Source organism: Adiantum capillus-veneris, chromosome 26 (genome assembly GCF_014529385.1).
Source record: "Adiantum capillus-veneris isolate H3 chromosome 26, ASM1452938v2, whole genome shotgun sequence".
NCBI lineage: Eukaryota > Viridiplantae > Streptophyta > Polypodiopsida > Polypodiales > Pteridaceae > Adiantum > Adiantum capillus-veneris.
Window position 1 is genome coordinate 34,907,888 of NC_140956.1, and position 22,408 is coordinate 34,930,295.

General features: G+C 41.2%; 1 protein-coding gene across 1 annotated transcript in view; it reads right to left on the bottom strand.

Annotated features, from left to right (window-relative positions):
• Positions 1–22,408, bottom strand: part of LOC147423241 (uncharacterized) — a 107,472-nt gene that overhangs the window by 27,648 nt on the left and 57,416 nt on the right. Inside the window, exons 16-17 of the mRNA XM_086501464.1 lie at positions 12,443–12,566; positions 12,175–12,306 (exon numbers count right to left, since the gene is read on the bottom strand). Coding sequence (XP_086357590.1) covers positions 12,175–12,306; positions 12,443–12,566 — 256 coding nt within the window. The remainder of the gene's footprint in view (positions 1–12,174; positions 12,307–12,442; positions 12,567–22,408) is intronic.

Genomic DNA, 22,408 nt, shown 5'->3' on the forward strand with positions numbered 1-22,408 from the left:
TCACTCATATTAGCATAGCTTAGCTTAGTAATTAGCATGGTAGAGGAGATGATCATGCATTGAAGCTTGGCTCTTGGTTGGATTTGCATCACAAAGCCAAGAGTTGTTGGTGTAGGCCTCCCTTCTCACAAGCTTGGAGTAGGTGGTAAGCTTTCTATTAAAGCTTGAGAAGGAGAGAGAGTCTTCTTTACTTCACACATGAGATTGTGTGAGTGTGTGTGTGTGATAATGCCTTGCAAAAATCAGCCCCCTCTCTCTCTTGGTCGACCCCTCTTGCTATTTGCTCATGCTACAGTCTCATTGGACCTCCCTAGGGCTAGCCAATGATAATTAAGCAGTATAAGTGATAGCCTTCTGACATGTGTCCCCCTTTCCCCTTTTGTGAGAGCTTTATGTAATTAATAAATGCAACTAAACTCTCATTGGACCCCTTTGCCTCCTGGCCAATAGGAATCAAGCAAGCAATTGGGCTGTTGAATGCTCATTGGACCCCTTGGGAGACTATCCAATAGTTTTCTAGAGAGATTAATTCTCATTGGTTCTTTTATTAAGTGTTTTTAAATTAATTAAACTAGATTTACTCTAGCCTAATTCTCATTGGTCCACCTCCAAGGCCATCCAATAGGAATTGGGTACACCTTGTGGGCATCTGGGCTAGGGAGCTGACATGTGTCCCTCATTCCCTTTGTGTAAAGGGAGCTTGTGTGTGTGTGTGTGTGTGTGTGTGTGTGTGTGAGTTTCTCTCTCATCCCCTACTCCCAAGGCTCGCCCCCGCCTATGTAGGGATTGATAAAGACTTTTGGGACACACCCAAAGCATCCAATTCCCCCCATGCTTGACCTTTGGACACAACCTTTGAATTTTGGAACCTTAGCATTTTGGAAGTCTTAATGGGCTGAACCTTAGGGTCTTTTAAGCCCATTGTTGCACATGGCTCTTTTGCAGATGGCCCCCCCTTTGGATCCCTATTTTCCCTCCTTTGGATCCCTACTGTGGCCGGTCTGCTAGCTTAACCAATATTCTAGCTTTTGCTCCCCTGGCACTTCCCCATATTAAATGATCAGTTTAACATGAGAAAATCATTTAGGAGAATTAGATATTGATTATTACGACAACCTCTCTCTTGAAATCATAGTCGTCCTTGACTATGAGATAGAGATGATAAATCCTAGTCATTAGTCCTTTTTCTAGCGGGTAGAGGATCCTATTTTACCTTACAACACCGTTCCAGAATGGATGACTAATCCATTTGGTGCTTGAGAGCCTAAGCTACCACAAGCATGTCTACGAATTAGTCCTACCAATCTTCCATAGTAGAGTGACAAGCTCTACTTGGTGTTTGGGAGACGTCGTCTCCGCAAACTTGATCCTAAGCATGCATACTTCTTAACGTTTGTGCACAATTTTTAAAAAAAAGAGTCTTATAAGACAAAAACTTTGTTCATTTAAACATTTTTACATTTGCTTACTCTAGGGAAGCAAGGTTTAGATTTTCCTTTAACTGTATGACTTGCATCCATCTAGCATCTTCAAAAGGATAGTTCTTAAACTTAATAAGATATCATCGGATAATCTTACCGCCTCTCAATACCTTGTCTTCATGTCAGAGAATGGACTCGGGCTGCAGCACCTCTTCTTGGTCCTCGATCTCCGGTGGGTCTTCAATGGTTTCTTCATGGGATGGCTCAAATTGTAAGACTTCAAGAGGCTCACATGAAAAGCATTGTGTATGAGCCAATGGTTGGGCAACGTGAGTTGATGGCCATCTCATTGATAGGCCTAAGAATCTCGAAGGGACCATAGTACCTTTCTGCTAGCTTAGCATAGTACTTTTGGTGTCCCGTATGATTCTTGCCCTTTGTGTGCCTTAATTGAGCCTTGGAAAATTTAAGCAAGACCCAATCATTTTCTTTAAAGGTTTGAGGTCTTCTATTCTTATTCGCAGCAGCCTTTTGCCTTTGTTGTGAGATAGAGATAGCATCCTTAATATTTTGGAAAGATTCTTGTAGGTCTCGGCTATACTCATCTGCAACAAAGATCTTCCCATGTACCTTAAGTAGCAGGGGACTTTTGGATCTTTCCTCAATTAACTTGAAAGGTTATTTTCCCATGGATGTATGTACAGTGTTATTGTAGGCATACTCCACCAACGGTAAGTACTTCTCCCATTGGGACCTTTGATCTACTTCCGTTACATAGGCTTTTAGTAGATCAAGAATTGTTAGGTTAGCTATTTCACTTTGGCCATCAGTTTGTGGATGATAGGCCGAAGAGAAGTTTAGCCTTGTCCCTAAATTCTCAAAGAGACCCTTCCAAAAATAAGTGGTCATTCTAGGATCTCTATCCAACACTATGGACATTGGCAAGCCATGGTACTTGAAGATTTGTGATATGAAGAGGGTTGTCATTTGATGGGCTTTGATAGTCTTTTTGACAGGTATGAAATGAGCTTGTTTGTTGAACATATCGTCCATATTCTTGTATTCCCATGCATAGACTTGGGCAATCCAAAGATGAAATCCATGGCTGTGCTCTCCCCTAGGGTTGTTTCCCCCTATCAAACTTCATCTTTTGGCAAACCACGCATTTTGAGACATACTCTTGTATGTTCGCTTTCATGGTAGGCCAATAGAAGTAGGTTTCTATCCCTCTTAGGGTAGCTTGAATCCCTCTATGCCCCTCATAAGGAGGAGCATAAGATTCATACATCACTTTCTCACATAGTGAGCTAGTAATGCATAGCCTATTGCCATAGAAAAGATAACCATCTTGTAGGGTAAATGGTTCCTCTTTCTTCCCTAGTGCAAGGGCCAAAATCACATCTTTGAAATCGGGATCATTAGCATACTTATCTATCATAATATATAGATCATTATGAGTAGCTATTGATACCGCATTCACTCTCGGTCGTCTTGAGAGTGCATCGGCTACAAGATTATGCTTGCCAATAACGTGAGCAATATGAAAGTGAAATTGTAGGAGGAAAAGTGCCCACGTCATTTGTTTGTTGGAGAGCTTGTTCTGCATCATAAAGTACTTAAGGCTTTGGTGATCCATTCGTAGAATGAAAGGAGTCCCCAATAAATTGTGCTTCCACGTGTCTAAGGCATGTAGAACTGTGAGGAGTTCCTTTTCATATATGCCTAGAGCTTGCTCAACAAGATCGAGCCTTCGACTCTCATAGGCTATGCGTGCCCTTCTTGGAACAAAACATCTCCAAGGCAATTACCACAAGCGTCGCATTGGACCTCAAATGGCTTTGAGAGGTTCGGCAGTGTAAGCACAAGTTGAGAGATGAGCTTCTCCTTGAGCTTTGCAAAAGCATTGTTCTCTTTTGTAGACCATGTAAACTTAACAATCTTTTTAGTTAGGTCATGCAATGGTCCTGCTATTAGTGAAAATTTTTCTATAAAGCGTCTACAGTATGCACACATACCTATAAAGCTTGTGAGTTCATGCAAATTCCTTGGAATAGGCCATCCTTTTATTACCTCCAACTTTGATGGATTCATTTGGATACCATCTTGAGAGATAATGTGACCTAAATACTAAATTTCTTGCAAGAAAAATTCACTTTTCTTTCGATTTATGAAAAGCCTATTCTCTCTTAGAACTTGAAAAATGACCTGGAGATGTCGCTTGTGTTCGTCCAAAGAGTTGGGGTAGATGATAATATCATCAACCAGTGAAGCTGCAGTGAGGCCTGAATAGCTTCTCCATCATTTGGTTGAAGGTATCTGGTGCATTGGTCAAGCCAAAAGGCATGAAAATGTACTCGTAAATACCAAACGTAGTGCAAAATGCGGTCTTTACAATGTCTTGATCAACTATCCTTATTTGATGGTAGCCACTTTTTAGGTCAATCCTACTGAAGTAGGTTGACCCTTGTAGCTTATCAAATAGGTCTTCTACCCGTGGAACGGGAAACCTATTCTTGATAGTGATTCTATTTAGTGCTCTATAGTCGACACACATACGATATGTGCCATATTTCTTTTGCACTAATAACACGGGTGAACGAAATGGAGATGAGCTAGGCCTAACCATGCCTTTCTCAACTAGCTCCATCACTTGACACATAATCTCCTCATGTTGAGCTTGAGAAACTCTATAAGGAGGTTTATTATGTGGAGAACTTCTTCGAAGAACAATTGCATGGTCGACATCCCCTCGTTTTGGAGGTAGCTCACTAGGATGTCATCAATAAAAACATCTTGGAATCCACTAAGAAAGTTAAACAACTTTAGTTCTTTTTTATTCCCTTCATTTTTATTGACAAATCATTAGGTTCATTTTGAGAGTCTTTTACAAATATCATATATGCAGAAATAGAGCTCTTTATTGACTTATCAAAAGCTTCTTTATGTATAAGGGGTATAGTGTGATCTGACTCATTAGCATCTATATACATAGTCTTCTCCCTGTACGTAAAGTAAATACACATTTCAAGAAACTTGATGTCGATAGCCATGCGATAAAACCATGGTGCCCCTAAAATAAAATCTTCATGCTTAAGAGGAGATAAGAAAAATTCCTCTTTATCTACATAACTTTGGACATGGATCCTTAGCTTCGCAATCAAGGGAGTAACCGAGGCCTCCTATCCCTTGAAGACTCCTTCCATGTTCACTTCATCTCCCATTCCATATGCTTGGATACCTAGCTTGGTGGCCAACTCCATGGAGATGAAGTTGTGAGTAGAGCCAGGATCGAAGAGAATAAATGCATCGTGTTCTCTTACCTTTCCCCAGACATAACATAGTAGAGATCCTTTGCGAGATGAGCGTCCTCTTCTTGAACTTCAACTATGGAGGCTCTAGGAGGCTCATTGCGTGTGTTCTTTTGGGGGCATGCACAGTAGGCATGGCCTTGCTCCCCGCATTTAAAACAACGGTTATCCTCACAATAACGCTCAAGCTCTTCTGGAGAGAGTTTATTTTTGCCCTTGTAAACTCCCTTCTCCTTAGCTTTTTTGTTATTAGAGCTGCCCTTAGGAGACTTTTGGACATTGTCCTTCCCCTTAGGCTTGTTGCGGTTCTTGTTTTCCATGGGCTTAAGATTTCTCTTAGCCCCTTGTTGGAAGTTGATTTGTGAAGCCACCATGGTATGGTGTATGACCGCAGATATGGTGCGTGGCCTTTGGGAGAACATACTCCACCATATCCTCAGTTAAACCCGCACAAAATTGTTGTTTTTGCTCTCTAAAATCCATCTTTTTGAAGACAGTGGCTTTGAGATGTAAATCCCAAAACTTTACATATTTGTGAATAGATTCATAGGGAAAGAGCTTCAAGCTTCGCCATTCAGTGAGAATACTTTGTCTTTGGCATTATTAGCCAAAAACTCCTTCATGATGGAAGCTCTTAAAGCTTTCCATGTTCATAGAGCTTCACCGTTTGCTCGTAGGCTAGACCACCATTGCCTGGAGGACTTTTGAAAATGCATAGCTACATGACGTAGCTTAGAGGACTCCGTGAAGCTCTCATCTCCAAACGCCGCATCGGATTGTTGTATAAAGGCCAAGACTTTGTCCGTAGCACCAAAGGTGCCATTGTAGGTAAGGAAAGAGATGTTCTTTCCTCCCTCTTTGAGCTTTCTGAGCTTAGACAACCTATTCTAGATTACATAGGATTTCCTATGGCCTCTTCTTTTAAGTGGTTCATGAGCTGCACCATCACTTTCTTTAGAAGAGGAAGAATATGAGGAGGATGGAGAAGAGGGTGACCTCCTTCTTGCCTTTTTCTTCCCTTGTTCCTCTTTGTCGGCACCATCACTTTCTTTAGAAAAGGAAGAGGATGAAGAAGATGGAGAAGAGGGTGACCTCTTTCTTGCCTTTTTCTTCTCTTGTTTTCTCTCGTCTCTCTTTGAATTATGGTGTGGAGAAGTATGTGATGGCCTTCTCCATTTACGGGGTGTTGGAAAGCATTTTTCCTACCATCTTTGTGGAGCCATCTCCGTCAAGGTGGCAGGAGACTCACTTCTTTCTTGTTCTTTCGATGGGGGCTCTACCATTGAAACTTGAGTTCTCCTTTGGGAAGGAGATGCATCATCAAGTGGTAGATTTTTGAGCCCTACGTATGGATCCTCTTCTTCTTCCCTTATAGGAGAGAGTCCTCTTTTGGAAGTCTCACTAGGAGGCTTCCTAGGTACTCTCTCTTCTTGGTGGGGAGTTTGGAGAATACCATGATGGGTGTGCAATTTCTCTAGCCACTTCACCTTGGAGGGATGGGTTGTTGTAGCCTAGAAACAAGATAGTTTACAAGCATAGGGGCATCATTAGTTGCTCTTTCATTAGCAAATCAAAGCTATCAACATTAATTTCACTCTCTTTACTATTATCAGTCATTCTAACAAATTTTATGTGTAAAATTTTTAAGTGTACTTTGGCACTTCAAGCCCTAGTTGCTACTCCTCTTGACCCTTTAGAAAAGTACTCAAGCTCCTGTACCCGTGGCTTGAATATCATTAATTGCAAGGAATAGAAGAGAGGTTCTTTCACCACCAAAACAGCACCGGCTCCTATCAAGCTTCTAATAGCTCAATAGTGGTTAAGTTGTAGGCAAGCCTCGTAGGACTCCACTATTAATACCATAGCTCTCGACGGTGTTGCCCCCTTATCTACATGTAGTAGGCGCACTGCAAGGCTAAAAAATCCCTATTCTACTTACTCAAATGCAATTAATAATACCAACCATTTATAGTCAGCTTGAGGACCTCTCTTCTTGAGCAAGAAACGAGAAACCTTGTGCTTTGATACCAGTGTAACATTTAATGGGGGAGTAAATTATGTGTAGCGGGACTTAACATAGACATAGTGAGCATTTCATTAAGAATAGATTCCTAATGAGCATAGCAAGAGTGCTTGGTTGGAGACAAAGAAACAAAATCATAACACCTCATTAGAATTAGGCATGAACAATACTTCAAAAAGAGAGAGAAAATTAAGCTATTGAGTGACAATAGTTGAGGACCGGATGTACATGGGTCCCCCCTCCAAAAGGCTTTGTATTATAGGTTTCCCCCATCAAGGGAGACATTTTTCAATACAATACTTTGTGTTTCTTCAATAAGATGCTGGTGCAATGAAGATAGAAGCTTCAAGCACCAAGCTTACACTTGAAAAACACAACATCAATTCCCTCACAGTCTCAGACCCAAGACCTCACACACCTTTGAAAATGGTGAGAGTTAGCGGGGTATGACAGTAGATCTAGAGGAAGAAGAAGTATTCTTACAAGAAAGAAGTATTTCTCCTCACATAATCACTCTTAATAGCTTAACATATCTTAGTAATTAGCATGGTAGAGGAGATGACCATGCTTTGGAGCTTGCTCTTGGTTGGATTTGCATCAAAAATCCAAGAGTTGTTGGTGTAGGCCTCCCTTCTCACAAGCTTGGAGTAGATGATGAGCTTACCATTAAAGCTTGAGAAGGAGATAGTCTTCTTTACTTCACACATGAGTTTGCATGAATGTGTGTGCTTGTGTGAGTGTGTGTGCCATAATGCCTTGCAAAATCAGCCCCCTGTCACTCTTGGTCGACCCCTCTTGCTATTTCCTCCTCATGGCCCCTCATTGGCTCATGCCAAGCTTCGCCAATAGGAAATTAGAGGTCAAATGGAGAGCCTTGTGACAAGTGCCCCTCTTTCCCCTTTAGTGAGAGTTTAGGTAATTCAAATAGTGCATTTAAATCCCCATTAGACCTTTTTGCCCTCTAGCCAATAGGAATTAAGCAAGCCATTGGGCTGCTTAATTCTCATTGGACCCCTTAACAGGCTGTCCAATAATCTTCTAGGAGACTTAATTTTCATTGGTTCTTTTATCAAGTGTTTTTAAATTAATTAGGCTAAATTTACTCTAGCCTAATTTTGATTGGTCCACCTCTATGGCCATCCAATAGGATTTGAATGGGGCAACTGGACTAGGAAGCTGACATGTGTCTAATATTCCCTTTGTGTTAAAGGAGGCCTTGATTTTGTGTGTGTGTGTGTGTGTGTGTGTGTGTGTGTGTGTGTGTGTGTGTGTGTGTTATTTCACTTCTTCTCTCTCTTCCCCTACCTTTAGGGCTCGCCCTCTCCGGTCTTCCCAAAGCATCGAATTTCTCTAAGGATTGACCATTGAACATTACATTTGAATTTTAATACCTAAGCTTTTTGGAAGTCTTAATGGGCTGAACCTTAGGGTCTTTGAAGCCCATTGATGCACATTGCTCTGTTGCGGATGGTCCCTCTTTGGATCCCTATTTTCCCTCCTTTGGATCCCTACTGTGACCAATCTTCTAGCCTTACCAATATTCTAGCTTTTTCTCCCCTGGTACTTCCCCATATTAAATGAACAGTTTAACATGAGAAAATCATTTAGAAGAATTAGATATTAGTTATTATGACAAATCTTCTTGCTTGTACAAGGTTCAACAAAAACTAGAGCACTTATGGAGTTATTTGAAGCTCGCACAACTGATGTATACACAATTTTAGCAAAATACATGACTTCATGCACAATTTTATCAATTTAAAGACGGTGGGTGGAACAAAAATTTGCCAAAGAAAACTTTGCTTCTTGCATTCTGTGGAAGAAAATCGTGATTTTCTCCTACCTAGAGGCCTTTTGAGATATTTTTTACTTCAACTCCCTTAGAGGCATACCACACACTCCTAAAAACTCAATCTTTCAACAATCGTAAGGTTTAGACTTTTCTAAGGTCTCAGGAGTCTTTTGATGGTCTCAAGATTCACTTAACCCAATTTTGATCTTCTTCCCTGGTAGAGATTGGCCTAATCTCATGCACAAAAACCCAATATTAGATTGACTCTATGGGTGTGTTCCTTACCTTGTAGTCTTCCTATGATGTAAGTGTTGTTTCAAAATGATTGAGATAGCTAAAATCCATGAGAAAATTGTGAATTTTCCCTAATGTGACTGCAAAATGCCCAATTGCACTTCCAGCACAATGGATGTGATTCTCACCCTAAGATAGACCCTTGGTACAACACTTAGCCAAAAATTCATTTCAAGAAGCTCAAGAATATTGCAATTTTGTCTCTCAATCTTGCTTTTGATCACTTTTTCAAATGTTGGTTAATTCCAAAATGTTATACCCTTCTCTAGAGTACATTTGCCAATTTTCACCCCAATTGAACAATTGATATGACCACAAACACAATTTAAACAATTTCTTTGGTCTAAACGCCAATCTTTGGCTCTACACTCAATTTTGATGCCAAAATTCCCTTTGGACTTGATGGTGGATGGCCTTCTTAGATCAAGGTGATTGCATGATCTCAACCTTGTATACTTATAATCTCCAAAGCTAGAAAAAGGGGGGGAAATACGATTTTCTCTAGGAGTTACCCCAAAATGCACTTTTTGATCTTTTTTCCAGATGTATAGTCTTTATAACTCTTTATTAGTCTACCATCATGTAGCTTGTTTAGGGTTGTAGGTGGAAGTCAACAAGTGATTAGTCCTCTTGACACCCTCCTAACTGAATCCTTCTCACCTTTTGTAAATCAACTTGCATCAGAACTTCATTCATGTGCTCAAGCAAGCAAGTTAAACACACTTGTCAAATATCAAGCAAATTTTCCTTCAATTCTAATTTGTAAGAGAAAATTGCAATTTTATCTCATAGAAGCTGATGACTAACTCTCTTAGAACTCTAATTGTGGCTATACATTCACACACTCTTGTCCATACATTTCATGCCCTAAATCCCCAACTTTCATAGGTGCACTATCCTCCCTTGACATTCTAATACTTTTGATAAAAGATATTTTCAGTGACATGCAGATCCAAAATGATGAGAGAACTTGTCGAACTTGTCTACTTACCCTACTCCTAAAACAAAAGAAGTAAACTAAGAATAGGCTCAAGATGCTCAACAAACAATTCCCTAACTAAAATCTATTTTTTTTATTTCTTTTCTTGCATTTTTCTAGCTTGTTGCAAGCTTTACCAATCTATCAGTCAATGGAATCTTTCACTAAGCTCCAAACCTATCAAAAACACTTACCCTAACTAACTAACTCTCTTGTAGTGAGAAACTCACCACAATCAAACAAAACAAAGACTAAGGAAACCGTGGTCTCCTTTTCTAACCTATCTTATCTACTAATCTACCTAAGGTAACTCCATCAGACTCAATATTTGTGTTCACACTAGTCTAGGTACTCGTTTCCCGACAACAACATCAATGTCTCAAGACCCATCACACAACACCTATCACATCTCAGAAAGAGATAGAACCAAGACTAAAATGTCAATTTTGGGGAGCAAGTGACTCAACTAGGGCATGGAGGCCTGCCAAGAGGTTTTCAATCTCTTGTCTAAACACAGTACACTCCATTTTGACCTTTGCACGTTCTATCTATCGGATTTCCCGGATTCCTTCCTCTAATTCTTTCACACATCCACATGCAAATCGACTATAAAATCAACTTCAAATGACTCCAAACTCAATAGACAACTTCCTTAGGTTGTACGTAACAAATTTGGGTCATCAAACTCACCATCCGACCGCGTGGTAAAACACAATTTTCTCTAGCATACTAGTTGCAAGTTGTTATCTCAAATTTTGGACTTGCTTACTAAGTTCTCCTTAGTGTCCGAAACCTTGTGTAGTTGACGGAATCACAATACGTTGGTGCAATTAAAGTGTGTCAACCATAGAAAATGACACAGATAGGTATGGATGGGCTAGAAGATGCATGTCAAAGGACTAAAGCGGGTACAAAGATTCTGTGCAGGCATGTGGAAGTGGAGATGTATGTTTGATAAGGTTTTCTAGGCCGGAAAAAATCCAAAATGGATTGCATAGAATATCAAATCTAAGACAATTAGGGTAGATGATGACAGGTGGTTGGAGCTGGTTTCAATGGGTAGATGTGTAGTGCTTGAGATGTGGAGCATGTTGGTCTTTACAGATCTACAATCAGAGTCCCGGTTACAGAGATACACGTGTTTGAAAATTTGCTAGGGGCCTCTTCTAGGCCACTTTGATTGCTTTGGAGAGTGTTCCATTTGGGAGTTTTTTAGGGTTTTGCAATTATGTATGCATGGGGTGGAGTTAGCAAAAAGTGACGTCACGTGAAATGGAGACCAGATCAAGGAGGTATGGCGTGTTGAAATTTGGTGCAGTTCCCCAATCAAATGTGTTGAGATTTCATTGTCTCTAAACTACGTCTACATTTCAAGAGATGCATTGTACTCCTACATTACATTTACCATCAAATGTACTATCACACGAACTCTATGATATATATCTTGATCTTGGTGTGTAATACTGCAATATCGCGTGTATTGAAGGCATCTTTCTAAAACCCTTTATCTGTGATTTTTTTAATGGAGAGGGAGAATGGGGGAACACACCCAACACACAACACCAGGCCTCTCTATAGCTTAGATCCACATCACCCCTATCCTCTCAAAAAAACCTTCAAAAGACTCACTTTGCACTAGAAGACCATTGCCTGCTCACACATCGATGCACAAAAGTGCTCATCACAGCTGCCCACACGCATTTCATAGCTCCCTTCAAGCCCCACACCGCTCTCGTGCACAAAACCATTCTCTCACTTCCATTATACACACAAAAAGAGGCTATGGGGGCACACACATCCACACCGGCACCGTACACAAGCAAAACAAGTAGAGAAGGGGGGCAAGAGAGAGACGACACTCGAGAAATACCATGGAAGCTTCACCATGCTCATAAACACCATATACAACTTGACTCCAACAAACGACGCACCCACATGGTTGCCGGGCAAAAAAACTCACACTTTTAGTTTTGCGGGCACACTTCTCTACACAAAGAAACCCACCCAAAAACTCGCACACTCACTCTTGGCTCTTATCAGACTCAATGGCTCAAGGGCCTACCAAAAAAGCCTCCCAGCTAAAAAGCATTAAAAATGACTGAAAATTGGCCTGTGATTGGTCCATCTGGCATCTTAGTTTGGCAATTTGAAGGGAGGAGTCCGCCTTTTCTTTCCTTTGCTCTCTCCTTGCTTTGCTTGAGATGAAGGTGAACTAGCAACATTGTTAGTGCCCCTAGCATTTTCATTTCTTTGTTGTTCATTTTCTTGTCTTCCCTCCTACTCTCCCACCTTTGGAAACTGCCCCTTAGCTCACTTTGACCGTGATCGTCCACCTACTCACTTTGTCCGGCCTTTACCTGCTTCTTTGACCGGCCACTTAACCTGGCCTTGAAGTTCCTCTTGTTTCTCCTCTCCACACCTCCACTTTCATTCTCACGTGACCTCTCCCACTCGAGCAAGCATTCATTGAAAAATTGCCCACTTCCAACCTAGCATCACCAAGCACACCACCATTCTCATTATCAATATATATATCAAACCCTCCCCTCCATCCATATGAAGTGAGGTCCTCCTCAAGGGAACAATTGCTTCAACCACCATACCTTTCAATCACCACACACATACCTCACTAGAAAGCTTGGACATGACCTGAGAATCTCCATCATCTATCATAGAGCACAAATGTAGCACTGGAAGATCCTCTATCTTTAGATCCATGCTCTCCCCTTCATCAACTACGCACTCAATTCTAGAATTATAAAGCCATTCTTATTCACCTCACCCTTCATGCTTCTTAACAATGTATAGTCCCTGCCATCTAGTCTCAAACTTGGTATCAAAATGATTATTAAGTCGATTGTCATACCTTAGCACAATATCTCTTTCCTTGATGCCTTTATCCTTCAATTTCTTGTCGAGCTTCTCTTTTGCTTATGTAGCTTTCCTCTTGTAGCACTCATAAGATGCTTCTCTCTTCCACTCAAGCTCTACTAATGTAAGAAGGCAATCTACCCACGCATCTTGATATCCCCCTGCCCCTCTGCTGTGGAGCCGCATTGTTGGAATGTTGAGCTTGATAGGCTGCAAAGCCTCTTGACCCTAGACCAGGTAAAATGGTGTGACCTTTGTGGCTTCCCTAAATGTGGTTCAATACGTCCACAAGGCACCATCCAAGAAGTCACCCCACAACTTTGTCTTGTTTTTCACCATCTTTCTAATGATGTCTGCAATGACACTATTAGCCTTCTCCACCAAATCATTTAATTGTGGGTAGTAGGGTGTGCTATGACGATGTAGAATGTGATGTTCTTCACAAACTTCCATGAGTAAACCCTTACTGAACCTTGGACCATTATCAGAAACAATCTCCAAAGGTGTGCCAAATCTGCAACAAATATTAGTGTAGACAAACCTGCTCACTATTTTTCTATTTACCCTTGCCACACTTTCAGCCTCTACCCACCTAGTCATGTAATCTACAGCCACTATAATGTAAAGTTTAACATTTGTTGTTCTAGGCAAAGGACCTATAGCATCAATGCCCCACTTTTCAAAGGGTCCATTTGCAAGCACAATCTGCCTTGGACCATGTACAAATCTTCTATTTCTATTTACCTGCTGACAGTTGTGACAGCTTTTACATCAATCCTGAACATCCACATCCAAGCTTGTCCAAACATACCCCGCAAGCAAAATCTTCTTCACAGTTAACTCTTGGGCAAAATGACCACCACATGCTTCTTCATGAAAACCTTTTAGAATATGGCTAGAATTTCCTTGATAGTTGGTACTCTTATGAAAACTTGATCCTTCCCTCTTTAATAGAGGGAACCTTCTAGGAAGAGATAAACACTTACCTTCTTTATGAGCCTCATCTTTTGAGCCTTTGTGAAACCTTGTGGAAATTGTTACCATATACATGTGGTAGTGATGTGTGTGAACACACTAGGACCGCCGGGGCATTTTTCCCCTCTTTAGGAGGTTTTTTCCCCCGTGCATTGTATATACGCCCATCACTCTAGGGATATCTATCTTTCCATTGCACACTAAGTAACACACTCTCTATTGTGTGCCTTGAGCTTCCTTCATCTTCTCCAAGCTGTGTGTGTTTCTCTGCAACCCTAATTCCAACAATTGGTATCAGAGCAGGTCACGTCCTCCCGGGCTTAGTCGCCAGCTACTCCAGCACACGCCTGCTCACTTTCTCTGATTTCAGTGAGCTTTGGCGAGCGTTCGCAGGTCGACAAAAATTTTGGGCAAGCTCGAAGAGCTTGGTCTGCTCAGAATTTTGATTTGGGCTCATTTCGGCCTCCATTTCCACTACAGGCAGTACTGCACAGGCTATTTCGTCATTTTGTGCAGAATTTCTGTCAGTGCTGTTTCCTGCATTACAGGTGCCTTATAGTCTTCTACGGTTTGTGCTATATAGCACAGGTTGTTCCCGCTCTGTTTCTCCAATTTTCGGGCAGTTTTCACATCAGGTGCAGCATTTACCATGGCTGACAACAACAACACAGATGTGTTCAAGATGTTTACTGCTGAGGACACGTTGGATGGGGACAACTACCCTATGTGGGCTTATATGATGCAACATGTTCTTGAGTCAAAGGGTGTCTGGAACATTGTGCAGGGCATTGATGTACGTCCTGGTTCTGATGATGTAGGCGATGTTGAGGATGTTGCAAGTCTTGCTGCAAGGATTGCAGCTGTTAGAGTTGTTTTGCCTACGGCAGAACAAGCTCGTTGGGATGTTAAGGATGCGCAGGCTCATGCATTGATTGCGTTGTCTGTGAAGCGCACCATTGTTCCTCACATCCGTTCAACAAAATCTGCAAAACAGGCTTGGGATATTTTAGCAGGTCTTTATGCAAGCCGCAATGAGGCTAAAATTGCTTTGTTGCGTAAAGAGCTAGAGTCGAAGATTATGCATGAGGAAGATGATATGGACACTTTCCTTGCTAGTGTCAAGGATATCAATGAGCAGTTTATTTCTGCAGGTGAAGTCATTTCAGACAGTTCCCTTGTGCGGACTATTCTTGATGCCTTACCAGATTCCTACCAGACTTTTGCTAGTACTTGGAGACTGATGACCCAAGGAAATCCTGAAGTTGTCAAGTTTGATGCATTATGCACATTGCTGTTGCAAGAGTCACTTTCTAGAAAAAACAGGACTAGGCAGCATGCAGTTGAACAAGCTTTTATTGCTTCTCAAAGAAAGGGTGGTAACAGTAATGCAGCCACTTCTTATGGTTCTGCTGCGAGTGGCAAAAATTCTGTTCCTAATGCTTCTGCTGGCAGTACTTCGTATGGAAATTCTGGTGATAAGGGCAAAAAGATGATGCGTTGCCATTATTGTAAAGCCAATGATCACTTGATCAAGTCGTGTCCTAAGTTGAAGGCCAAAGAGGCTAAGAAGAAAGAGGGTGGTTCCACTACAAATGCTGGTTCCACTACAAATGCAGCCATTGTTGAGTCTTCTATGAAAGGAGACTGTGTTGCTGATGTTGATGCAGAATGGGCTTTTAGCACAGAGTGCACTTACAATCCTGCTGTCCATGATGCATGCTTATCAGTTGCTGCAGATTCACATGTGTGGTATTTCGACAGTGGTGCTACAAAGCACATTACCTCACATCGTGAATTGTTTACCTCTCTTGAGTCTGTCCCTCATGGGAATTCAGTCACTTGTGCCAACAACGCCTCTTATCCAGTTCAGGAAGTTGGAAAGATTGTGCTCACTACTGCTAATGGCAGTTCCTTCACACTTGTTGATGCACTTTATGTACCTGGGATCAAGAAGAATCTCTTGTCTGTATCCGCACTTGCTAGACTTGGACTTGTAGTCAAATTTGTGGATGACAGATGTACAGTTCATGATCTCAGTTTTGGTGATGAAATTGTTGCATCTGGGCTTTTGTGTCGTGGGTTGTATAAGCTCACTTTGTATGACAAGTGTGGACAAAATTTTGCAAATGCTATTGCAGATTCAAGGGCTATTTCAGATGCAAAACTTTGGCATGCACGTTTTGGTCATCTGAATTTTGTCAGTTTGCTGCGTTTGCAAAAATCTGATATGGTTGCTTCTTTGCCACCTCTTGAAGCACCTGTCAAACATGTTTGTGAAGGCTGTATTTTGGGTAAGATGCAGCGTTCTAAGTTTCCAAAGGATGGTTCAATTCGGGCCACATGCAGGTTGCAGCTTGTGCATAGTGATGTTTGTGGGCCCATGCAAACTCCTTCCTTGGGCAATTACCTGTACTTCGTGACTTTCATTAATGATTACTTCAGGCATGCATGGGTATTTCCGCTTAAAGCAAAGTCCAAAGTTTTTATGTGCTTCAAACAATTTCTGGCTATGGCTGAAAATGTCTCGAAATGTACTATGGGCACCCTCTGTTCTGATCGAGGGGGGGAGTATATGTCTCATGAATTTAATGCATTTCTGGCTAGTCGTGGGATAAAACACCAATGTACAGTGCCTTATACACCTCAGCAAAATGGTGTTGCTGAGAAGAAAAATAGGTCACTGACGGAAATGGCACGATGTATGGTCAAAAGTCAAGCTTTGCCGCATTCTTTTTGGCTTGAGGCCATTATGTGTGCCACTTATGTACTTAACAGGTGTCCTACGAAAGCTTTGCAGTCTATTACTCCATATGAAGCATGGCATGATAGAAAGCCTTCTATTGAGCACATGCTTGTTTTTGGCTGTTTGGCATATTCTTTGGTGCCACAAGTGCAGCGCAGAAAATTGGATGATAAGGATGTCAAATGTATTTTTGTTGGTTATAGTGCTAAAAGCAAAGGTTACAGGTTGTATCATCCGCAAACAAAACGTATTCTAGTTTCACGGGATGTAGTGTCTGTGGAAGATTCTGTTTAGCCCTTGTTGTCATGTCCTAGAGACAGTAATGTACGCTCACAGGCAAGGATTTTAATTACGCGATGACGCATTTTGTTAAATGTTAATTATTGTCGTTATTATCACTATTTTTTCATGTTAATAACATATCTAATGTCATGACTTACAAAAACCAGTAGAAAACGTAGAACCGGCGGGGCAACCAATAAACCCCGGCAGGCCTGGCGGGCACTTTACAAACCTAGGCGGGCCCGGCGGGCAAAGCAAGAATCCCGCCGGCCCCGTCATGTTCCCCCTACATATTTGGCGGCTCTATATAACCCTGTAGTAGACATCACATCACATCACCGCTTCCTCTAAATTTGGTCATCCTTTAAAATTTAGAAGAAAAACTAAAGGTAAAAAAATGAATAGTCTTTTAAAAAAATTAAAACTTCATGAAACTCTGATCATGGATCATTAGTTCTTTTTTGGACTGAACTGATTCTTGAAAGGAGGTAGAAAGGTGAATCTTTGGGTCGGTATCTCTACATTTGGGATGGACTAATCTCATGTTTGGTTCACCGTTATATTTGCTAAATTGATTGCTATATTGATTAGAACTTCTATCATGGGTCATTAGTTCTTTTTTGGACTGAACTGATTCTTGAAAAGAGATACAAAGGTGAATCTTTGGGTTGATATCTCTACTTTTGGGATGGACTGATCACATGTTTGATTCACCGTTGTATTTGCTTGCTATTCCGATTAGAGCTCCAATCATGGGTCATTAGTTCTTTTTTGGACTGGACTGATTCATGAAAGGAGGTAGGAAGGTGAATCTTTGGGTCAATATCTCTACTTTTGGGATGGACTGATCACATGTTTGATTCACCGCTGTATTTGCTTGCTATTTCGATTAGAGCTCCAATCATGGGTCATTAGTTCTTTTTTGGACTGGACTGATTCATGAAAGGGGTAGGAAGGTGAATCTTTGGGTCGATATCTCTACTTTTGGGATGGACTGATCACATATTTGATTCACCGGTGTATTTGCTTGCTCATGTTTGAGTACATTGAGGTTTATTCCCTTCAGGCTTCACTACTACGCTTGTGTGTGATATTGATTATAACACTAATGTTTGGTTTGAATAATACTTGAAAGAAGAGATAGCATACTGAGCTATGTTTATTGGTATTACAGGTATCCAATAAGTATTTCTTCCACCGGGAATGTGAGCAATGATGTTGGTGTCTCAAGCCTGGCTTCCTTGAGGAGACCTCCTACCTCGATGCCAGGTCCTGCTTCGCAGGGCTCCACTTCGCAGGGCAAGCGAAAGGCAGGTGGAAAAAGTCCAGGACCCGAGTGGAATTTTGCCACAAATTTAAATAAGTATCAAGATTGGAAATGTAACTTTTGTGGCGAAGAGAAATCTAGAGGAGCACCAAGAATAAGGGATCATTTTCTAGGTGGCAATACCAGAATCCAAGGAGGAAAGTGCAAGGGCTTAGGTGCAGAAGAAGCACCTATGTGCTTAAAAGCTTTAATTGGTAAGCTAATTTCCACGAGCAAAAGATCAAAACTCTCTACTTTCGACCATCACACCCCCGTATCGATAAGATCAAACCAGTATGAGGGATCATTGGGTGTAACGCCCACCAATGGAAGCACTCAAAGTAGGGAACCGACTTCTCATATCGATGGAAGTACACCTCCAAACCATGGATCTCCTGACTTTCAGGTAGGATCATCAAAAAGTAGACAGGTTATCTTACAGACGAGCTTCAAAACACTTGCCTTAGAAGAAGCACAACTTGCACTAGCTAAAGCCGTCTATTTCACTGGGGGATCATTGGCCATTGTCACCCGTGATGCATGGAAGTCAGCTTAGAAATGCATTGGGGAGTATGGTGTTGGATTTACCCCTCCAACATATCACCATATGAGAAACCAACTGTTGGATAAATGTTACACAAGCACACAACAGGATATTCAAAGGGTAATATTAAATGCAACAGAACAATCTGGATACACCATAGTTAGTGATGGTTGGTCCAACGTTCAAAGGCGGCCATTGATCAACATCATGCTTGTATGTCCTCGTGGTGAATGTTTTATCAAAGCTGTGGATAGCTCTGGTCAAATAAAGTCTGACAGTTTTATAGCTGACATCATTGGCGACGCAATTGAGGAACTTGGAAAAGAAAATGTCGTCCAAGTAATCATGGACAATGCCAAAAATTGCAGGGCTGCAGGTAGAATACTTGAAAGTCGCTTCTCTCACCTATATAGTGTTGGTTGCAGTACACACAGCTTGAACTTGGTATTGCAAGATTGGTACAAGAGGGAGGACACAGAGTGGTTCAAATGGATAGTAGACAATGCTCTCTTAATAGTCAAGTTTGTTTTGAAGCGTCAGAAGGTTCTTGACATGTACCGTCAAAGGATATCTACTATATTAAAACTGCCGTGTGAAACTAGATTTTGCACCAACTACTATACGGTAAAATCACTAATAAAAAATAAGAATGCTATGATGGAGACATTTGTTTGTGCCACTTTTTCAGAATGGGAGGCTGGTCAAAGGGAGAAGATAAAAAACAAAATAGGGGTGATCAGAGATCTACTAGCTGATTGCCACTTCTGGGATGATGTGGTGGATGTGCACAATGTCATGATGCCAATTATGCTCGCATTACGCCAACTGGATTCTGCCTTGCCTAACATAGGTAAGGTGTGGATGGCTTGGTGGACTGTTCAAGAAAGCCTTGCAAATCCACAGGAGCCCCAGGAGCCAATTGTGAAGCCTTGGAAGACACCATTCACTCAAAAGAGGAGAGAAATTTTGAGAAAGTATGTGCATGGTCGATGGGTTGGAGCACATAGTCCACTACACAGCGTAGCTTTCTTATTGGATCCAGAGTATTGGCCAATGGAAATAGACAAACTTGATGAGGAGGTGCTAGAAGACTTTAATGATGTGATAGGCAGGTTTTATGATGATCCTGATGAGCATGCATCAGGTGTTACTGATCTTACGAAGTTTAAACTCAAAGAGGGTAAGTTTGGTACAGAATTTGTGCAGAAACTTGCCACGTAGCAACCAGCGTGGAAGTGGTGGATGATGAATGGTGGTAGTGCACCCACCCTTAAACGCCTAGCTGTTAGAATCCTAGCCCAATGTGCATCCAATTCAAGTTCTGAGAGAAACTGGAGTACATATAAATATGTAACTTCCACCATCAGAAACCGCCTTCTAAATTCAAGAGCTGAAAAATTGGTGTATATGTATTGCAACCATCGGCTATTGGCAAAAGTGCAAGCTGAGAACTACAAAGAGGAGATGCCGCGCTGGACTTATGATGTAACCAATGATGAGGTGGACGAAGACAGTGAGCTGCAAGGGGAATCTCATGAAGTAGAAACTACATGTACTTTAGAAGAGATTAAAGAGAATTTGAAAATTGAACCAACTTTGACCCGTCGCAGCAAGCGACAGTGGTTTAATTAATAGATTATCGAATCCATTGAGTGACTTCTGGTTAAGTTCAGAAATTGTTTATCTTATAAGCTTTTTTTAATATTTAGTTTAAGGTTTAGACATTTGCTTAATAATAAACGAAGCCCTTAAAAACCTTTACAAGGCCACAAATCACATATCATAATTGAAGCTGAAGTGAAGAAAATTCACAATTCACTAATAAATTCTCGCAAGACAATGAGTAAAAGTTTTCAAATGTTACAAAAACTATCCAAGTGATAGTGAAATATTTGTGAGAATATCTTCATTCTCCTGTTCACGCTGACCTTTAAGCTTATTATAGTCTTCAGACATTCTGAACATTGCATATAGATTTTTGGATATCTCAAACTCACATATAGCACAATGAAAGTTATTCATCATGCTTTGCATCAAGCATGATATATGATACATATGTCCGCATGGCAAGCTGAAGTGACCACACCACTCATGAAAGAATGATCTACATATGGGGCAAGGACCACCCTGCTCACCAGAAGCTGGAGGGGCCTCAATAGATGTTGGGTGCTCAATCAATGTGGCAACATTTTGTTTTTTATAGTCGTCTCTAACTCTTTTATGTGGCGAGATAGCACCTTCACCTCCCTTTGCAAGTCTCTATTTAGGGTTTCTTCTGCATGAGAGCCTTGTGTAGCTTGTGATGCTTGCATGAGTTGAGTTTGAAGCTCCTCCTTAACTTGGTGCATTTCCATTGATGCACCTTCTAGTGCCAATGACATCTCTTGCCGTGTGACGGTGATTGCAGTACTATGAATGTTCTCAACCGTCATGTGAGGTGTCCTTGAGCTAAAGTCCACTGCTTCACCCAAGACATAATGCATGTATAACATCTTGGCAAACCACAATGGACAATCCATATGATGCATAGGATGACCCATAACATCGAGATATATGTTCTCTCCATTGTCTCGTATGTCTGCATTAATGCATTGTGATAGCTTGAGTCGGCCTTTCTTGATGTTGTCATCTGCAACGCCTGGCCATATGGATTTGACCATTTCTCGGTCAATCCTAGTGTTCACCTCTTTCCATTGTGTACCCACTGGGTTGGCCCACTGGGAGCAACGAGCAGCAATTCGAGCGGTATCGTTCACTCCACCGCCTTGACACATGGATCTGAGACGCTCAAAAGCCCGCTTAGCCCTTTGATTATCATTATCCATATCCTGATTAAACACTATACTTCAGTTACGGCATACAAACTTAATGATAATCAATTGCTATAAGAGTAACCACCATTTTACGACAATCAATTGCTATAAGTTTAACCACCATTTTACGACAATCAATTGATATTAGAATAACCACCATCTTACGACAATCAAGTGATATAAGAGTAACCACCATTTTTTAAATCAATGAATGACAATCAGTTACTCCACGTGGCTTATTGCTTGAAACTTAAGAGAAAAAACAAAACTCATAGAAAATTTGTTGTCTATTGAGATATAACAAAGTGTTTTTATTACTCATACATCATCCATGGCGCATAAAACCCAATTTTTAAAAGTGCTTTTATAAGTCACAAGTCTCAGAAAACCCTGCTTCATAAAGGACATCATATATCCATCAAAAAAAGGCTACACTCATTTCAGAGGGAGGGCGTAAGCATCGTTCTGGCTGGGCTTCAAATCTTTCTAATTCTTCATCCAAAAGTGCCAAGGTCTTTCTGTCTGTGGATTTCTTCCTCACCCAACCTTCCACAATTATCCTAGATATGGCTTATACCTCCACTGAAACCTTATGTTTGAACCAATCTGTGTTGTAGTAGTCAGAGAACTCTCCACAAAACTTACAATATTGCCATAACACCCATCCTATGGCGTACACATCTGTGGCCTTGGTCCATGGGCATAAATTCTTGCCATCTAGTAACTCAAGAGCTCGCCAAGGATGAAGCTTTTGCAAGTTTTCATCGGTATTGTTGGTCTTTTGTGTCTCTAAGCCAACACACAGATCCAATCCCCAATCAATTATTCCAATACGGGGAGTGAGATCCTTGGTAAAGTCCAACATGATGTTTCATGGATGGAGATCATTGTAGATCACTCCCTCGTCATGTGCGAATCGCAATGCCTTCACCAAGGCATGGATCAACGAGGGAGCATGATTGCACAGGCTCTTGATACGTGTTTTCTTGTCTTCAGAGGACTGCTCCCATTTAAAGTCTTCAGGGATATTTCCTTTCCCCTCTTGATGCGCTACAAG